The following is a 7,117-nucleotide window of genomic DNA, read 5'->3' as shown; positions in this document are numbered from 1 at the left end:
GGTGGTGGGAGGGGCGGCGGCAACGGCGGTGATGGGAGGGATGGTGGCAACGGCGGTGGTGGGAGGGGCGGCGGCAACGGCGGTGATGGGAGGGATGGTGGCAACGGCGGTGGTGGGAGGGGCGGCGGCGACGGCGGTGGGGGAGGGGCGGCGGCGACGGCGACGGGGATGGCAGCGGCAGCGGCGGTAGCGAGTCGGCGGTAACAAGTCGGGGCGGGCACTACACCAAAGACGAGTCGTTTGTTGTGGCGAGGGCATGGGATGCCGTCACATCAAACCCCTGTGTTGGCACCGATCAGACCGAGATGGGCTTTTGGAAGCGCGTTTTGTTGACCTACAATGAGTTCAAGCCGAGAGGCGCCAAACCGCGTGACGCGGAACAGATCCGGAAAAAGTTTGGGAGGATTCTGACACCCACCAGAAAGTTCGCGGGCATCTACGGCAACAACCTTCTCAACGCTGAGAGTGGCCGCAACGAAGCCGACGTGAAGGCTCTGTCTGTGTCCCAATACAATGCGCTATGGAAGCCTAAGTTCACCCACTGGGAGGAGTTTCTCGTTCTCGAGAACTGTCCGAAATTCAAGTCCATCTGTGCAGAGGAGACTGAAGGTCAAGGGGCGAAGCGCAATAGACGCAACAGAACTACAGCAGCAGCAGCGGCGGACAATCAATCGACCTCAACGACGCCCAAACGGAGGAGCCCTCTGATACACACACTAGGCGCTCACGCCCTCCGGGGCAGAAGGCCAGTATCCGCAGCGCCTGAATGTCTGCAGGTTCCTCCCGCTACTCGGCATTTGCGTCTGGTTCGCACAGCGCGCAGACGCCTTCTGGAGCTCAGTCCGTGGACCCTGGGCCCCATGTGGTCTTGAACAGGAACCTGAATGTGCAGTTGATGAAACAACTGCAAGAGAACTACCGTTTCTACGAGTCCGCCACCGACCCGATCACCAAGGCGATATACTATGAGCTCATGTGTAGGATCAGAGAGGATCTGGGGCTGACTGGTTCAGCGGTGCCGAGTGCGCAGGAGGCAAGGGCGGCGGGGGCAGGGGCGGCGGCGCCAGCGGAAGTGGGCGACGAAGAAGAGGCGGAGGATTCCAACTCCGCCACCGAGTAGATGGTGGCGGTGTTTTTATTTGTTTTTATATGTTTTTTTTATAAAATGTTCATTGTATAATTTTCCAGTATACATTAAATACAACGAATATTTGGTCCCATCGCACTTTTTAATTTTATTATTATCTCGTTTTCTAATTATTTTTAGTCCGAGAATTTTAAGTCTAATTGAATTAAAATGTACAAAGAATAAAAATAAAGTGAAATGTGGCTAACAAAAGTGTGCACTATTGCTGCGGAAACTTTTTTTTGTGGCCGTGGACAAATAAAAAGTGGCTATGGACAAAAGAAAAGTGTCCACCAAAAAGTGTCCTCTTATAGTGGATGCTCTTATATGGTGTGAATTATTCTCTGCTTGTAGGCTTCTGATACGTACTTCCTTTGTCCATGAATATCAGTTTCATTTCTTTCTAACATGAGTTTTAATAAATATTAATAAATGTGGGCTGCCACATGGTAGTTTGAGAATACACGATTTTCAAATCTAATGGGCTAAAATAGTGATATGGTGTTACAATAAAGTGGGTTGTCATATTAATACATCCTTGTATCCTATATATACATGCACAGAGTTTTGTAAGTACGTATAAAGTTTAAGAATAGAGGAAAAGGAAAAGATAAAAGAAACTAACCTAAATTGGAGTCGGGTAGAGAGAAGAGAGTAATTTGAGAATGATATTAATATAAATACTTCCTCCCTACCTTAATAAGGTCACATTTATATAGGTACTATTGATTTGTTTTTTAAATGAAATATCAGTCTTTCTTCTATATCATTTATAGATAAATAATAAATGAAATACAAATAAAATAGAACGATTGATATTTTCATTTGTAAATATATCACTTTAAATAAGGTATCAACAAAGAAAAATGACTTATTTCAAGTGGTAAGGATGAAGTTCAACTACTTTTAATCACGTACGGTTTTTAGCCCCAAATACTACGTAGTAATTTTAATAGCTATATATTCCCTCAATTTCTTAAATTATTAACTCTTTTTTTTATTAATTTTTTAAAAATAAAATCTTTTTATTTTGAGATATGTACCTCACAATTCACTAATATTAATTTTATTAAAATTCATGCACGCACTAAATGTGACTCATATTGTGGGACAGAGAGAGTACATACTAGTATTGGGGGTTGTGATCAATTGAGATTTTTTATGCTAATTGAGAAATGAGATGCAATATCAGCACTCATTTTTATTAAATGAGTGGTCCAAATTTTATCATATAAAAAATATTTTTAGATTAATTAATTAAGAAAGGGTAGAATAATAATATCATGGTACATTTTATTCAATAAATATTTTTTTATATATATTTTTAAATTTTTTTAATTTTTGATTTTTTTGATTTTTTTAATTTTTTAATTTTTAAAATTTTTTTAATTTTAAAAAAAAATTATTTTTTTATTAATTTTTTTTAACTTTTTTTTTATTTTTCAACTACATATACAATTCATGTCAACTACGCACATATAATGTCAACTACACATACAATTCATGTCAACTACATACATATAATGTCAACTACATATACAATTCATGTCAACTATACACATATAATTCAACTATGTGTACAATCCATGTCAACTACCCACATATAATGTCAACTATGTGTACAATCAATGTCAACTACATACACAATTCATGTCAACTACCAACATATAATGTCAACTATGTGTACAATCCATGTCAATTACATACACAATTCATGTCAACTACACAATATAATGTCAACTACATGTACAATTCATGTCAAAAAGTATTTATTGAATAAAGTTGTTGACATTTGATGTGTAGTTGCCATGAATTGTATATGTAGTTGATATGAATTGTATATGTAGTTGGCAAAAAAAAAAATTTAAAAATTTAAAAAATTAAAAAAAATTTTAATTTTTTTTTTAATTTAAAAAAAGTTTTAAAAAATTAAAAAATAAGTTAAACAAAATTTTTAAAAAAATTAAAAAAATTAAAAAAAAATAAATAAATAAAGTATTTATTGAATAAAGTTGTTGACATTTGATGTGCAGGCTATTAACAATAATACCCTCTAGTTGACATAAACTATATGCTGTTGACATTTCATAAATATTCTGGATGAGTGGCTGAAATTGCATCTCAATTCTTAATTAGGTTCAAAAATTTCAACCTAATAAGACCCTAATATTGGTTTCTTTATTAATTTTTATCTAAGACTAAAACAAAATATCACATATAAAAAAATCAATTCAAATCAAAACAAAATCCTACAAGTGTAGAAATATATCATGAAAAATAAGGCTAAATAATAACGTGTAGCTCATTCTAAATATATAGTATTGCTACTTATTATAAATATATGCTACGGGTCTTGTTAGTTTGAGATTTTTTAGTTTAATTGAGAAATTAGATGCAATATCAGCCAATCATTCTAAAATGTCAACTGCAAGTAGATTATGTCAACTGAGGGATATTATCGTCATTTCATTATCAAATGTCAACAGCTAGTATTAAAATGTCTACAACTAAAAAATAACACTTATAATTCACATATCAATAGCCAGAATATCAAATGTCAACAACTCGTATTAAAATGTCAACAAATAACACTTATAATTCACATATCAATACCCAGAATATCGAATATCAACAACTCGTATTGAAATGTTAACAAATAACACTTATAATTCACATATCAATAGCGAGAACATCGAATGTCAACAACTCGTATTAAAATGTCAACAACTAACCAATAACACTTACAATTCACATATCAATAGCGAGAATATTGAATGTCAACAACTCGTATTAAAATATCAACAACTAACAAATACTCCCTCCGTCTCACTTTAGGAGTCCCGGTTTACCATTTTTGGGTGTCCCATTTTGGGAGTCCCCGTTAGAATATTCCATAAATGGTATTAGGCCTCACATTTCCACTAACCCTTTTCCACTCACATTTTATTATAAAACTAATACTCCCTCCGTCCCCCATTAGCAGTCACAGTTTGACCGGGCACGGGTTTTAAGAAATGTAAAGAAAAGTTGGTTGAAAAAGTTAGTGGAATGTGGGGCCCACTTTTTTATATTGGTTTTATAATAAAATGTGAGTGAAGTGAGTTAGTGGAATGTGTGACCTACTACCATTTATGGTAAAAATGAAGTGTGACTCTTAATTGGGGACGGACCGAAATGGAAAAGTGTGACTCTTAATCGGGGATGAAGGGAGTATAAAATAGTAGGACCCACATTCCACTATCTTTTTTCACCAACTTTCCTTTACATTTCTTAATACTCGTGTCGAACTCAATCGGGACTCCTAAAGTGGGACGGAGGGAGTAACACTTATCATTCACATATCAATAGTCAGAATATCAAATGTCAATAACTCGTATTAAAATGTCAACAACTAACAAATAACACTTATAATTCACATATCAATAGTCAGAATATCGAATGTCAACAACTCGTATTAAAATGTCAACAACTAACAAATAACACTTATTATTCACATATCAATAGCGAGAATATCGAATGTCAACAACTAACCAATAACACTTATAATTCACGTATCAATAGCGAGAATATCGAATGTCAACAACTCGTATTAAAATGTCAACAACTAAAAAATAACACTTATTATTCACATAGCAATAGCCAGAATATCAATTGTCAACAACTCTATTAAAATGTCAACAACTAAAAATAACACTTATAATTCACATATCAATAGCCAGAATATCAAATGTCAACAACTCTATTAAAATGTGAACAACTAAAAAATCATTTCATTTCAATAGTCAGAATATCAAATGTCAACAATTCGTATTAAAATGTCAACAAATAACACTTATAATTCACATATCAATACCCAGAATATCGAATATCAACAACTCGTATTGAAATGTTAACAAATAACACTTATAATTCACATATCAATAGCGAGAACATCGAATGTCAACAACTCGTATTAAAATGTCAACAACTAACCAATAACACTTATAATTCACATATCAATAGCGAGAATATTGAATGTCAACAACTTGTATTAAAATATCAACAACTAACAAATACTCCCTCCGTCTCACTTTAGGAGTCCCGGTTTACCATTTTTGGGTGTCCCATTTTGGGAGTCCCCATTAGAATATTCCATAAATGGTATTAGGCCTCACATTCCACTAACCCTTTTCCACTCACATTTTATTATAAAACTAATACTCCCTCCGTCCCCCATTAGCAGTCACAGTTTGACCGGGCACGGGTTTTAAGAAATGTAAAGAAAAGTTGGTTGAAAAAGTTAGTGGAATGTGGGGCCCACTTTTTTATATTGGTTTTATAATAAAATGTGAGTGAAGTGAGTTAGTGGAATGTGTGACCTACTACCATTTATGGTAAAAATGAAGTGTGACTTTTAATTGGGGACGGACCGAAATGGAAAAGTGTGACTCTTAATCGGGGACGAAGGGAGTATAAAATAGTAGGACCCACATTCCACTATCTTTTTTCACCAACTTTCCTTTACATTTCTTAATACTCGTGTCGAACTCAATCGGGACTCCTAAAGTGGGACGGAGGGAGTAACACTTATCATTCACATATCAATAGTCAGAATATCAAATGTCAACAACTCGTATTAAAATGTCAACAACTAACAAATAACACTTATAATTCACATATCAATAGTCAGAATATCGAATGTCAACAACTCGTATTAAAATGTCAACAACTAACAAATAACACTTATTATTCGAGAAGGAAGTCACTGCATCTCCCGCTTCCGGTCACGGATCCGGAGCGGCAGAGGAAGGAATCGTCGAATCGGCGTCAGATTGCGGCGAATCCGGAGGGGTTGAGGAAAGAATCGTCGAATTGGCGTCGGATTCCGGTGAATCGCGGCCGGATCTAAGCTATCTGCTTAAGGCATCGGATGATGAGCTAGGGATTCCACCTCCGGCGGCGTCTTAGGCGAGGAAGGAGCTGGTGATGGTCGAATTGCAGCGGCGATGAGAGAAGGATGAGAAGAGAAAGAGAAAGAGAAAGAATGAAGGTGAAATGAGAAAACCAGAGGATGGCGACATTGGTGGTGACGGTGCAGTGTTTCACCGACGGAGAACCGTGAGAGAGAGGTAGATGAAGATGGAGGGCCGATTAGTGGTAGTGATTTGGGAAAAAAGGGAATTTTGAGAAGAAGAGAGAGATGGCTGGTGCGGAGAACAAAAGGGATGTGAATTACTCCTTCCGTCCCTGATTAAGAGTCACACTTTGACCGGACACGGGGTTTAAAAATGTAAAGAAAAGTTGGTTGAAAAAGTTAGTGGAATGTGGGACCCACTATTTTATATTGGTTTTATAATAAAATGTGAGTAAAGTGAGTTAGTGGAATGTGGACCTACTTACCATTTATAGTAAAAATGAAGTGTGACTCTTAATCAGGGACGGAGGGAGTACTATTCTGCCCTTTCATAATTAATTAATCTAAAAATATTTTTCATGTGGCAGATTCTGGACCACTCATTTAATAAAAACGAGTGGCTAAAAATGAATCTCAATTCTCAATTAAGCTAAAAGTTCTCAATTGATCACAACCCTATACGCTACCTCCGCCCCATTTATATAGGTACTATTGATTTGTTTTTTAACTGAAATGTCAGTCTTTCTTCTATTTCATTTATAGATAAATAATAAATGAAATACAAATAAAATAGAACGATTGATATTTTCATTTGTAAAATATATCACTTTAAATAAGATATCAACAAAGAAAAATGACTTATTTCTTCTACTACTTTTAATCACGTACGGTTTTTAGTCCCAAATACTACGTAGTAATTTTAATAGCTATATATTCCTTCAATTTCTTAAATTATTAACTCTTTTGTTTTTGGTTAATTTCTTAAAAATAAAATCTTTTTATTTTGAGATATGTACCTCACAATTCACTAATATTAATTTTATTATTTTTTTTGCTTCTTCTATCTTATTTTTTTCATCTTTACTCTTGTTTCTTTT

General features: G+C 35.5%; 1 protein-coding gene across 1 annotated transcript; it reads left to right on the top strand.

The window, feature by feature from the left end:
* The first annotated feature begins 305 nt into the window (after positions 1-305).
* LOC125206633 lies at positions 306-1,120 on the top strand. The gene is made up of 2 exons (XM_048105873.1): positions 306-609; positions 777-1,120. The coding sequence occupies exons 1-2, from the start codon at positions 306-308 to the stop codon at positions 1,118-1,120; spliced, it is 648 nt and encodes a 215-aa protein (XP_047961830.1).
* Positions 1,121-7,117: the final 5,997 nt, after the last annotated feature.

Source organism: Salvia hispanica, chromosome 2, assembly GCF_023119035.1.
Source record: "Salvia hispanica cultivar TCC Black 2014 chromosome 2, UniMelb_Shisp_WGS_1.0, whole genome shotgun sequence".
NCBI classification, from domain to species: domain Eukaryota; kingdom Viridiplantae; phylum Streptophyta; class Magnoliopsida; order Lamiales; family Lamiaceae; genus Salvia; species Salvia hispanica.
This window is presented reverse-complemented; position numbering and strand designations above follow the sequence as displayed.

Bases quoted from the DNA above. Each gene is read 5' to 3' on its own strand.
- LOC125206633 (XM_048105873.1), top strand. From the start codon at position 306: ATGGGCTTTTGGAAGCGCGTTTTGTTGACCTACAATGAGTTCAAGCCG. The intron at 610-776 runs GTCAAGGGGCGA...GAATGTCTGCAG, and splicing joins CTGTGCAGAGGAGACTGAAG to GTTCCTCCCGCTACTCGGCA.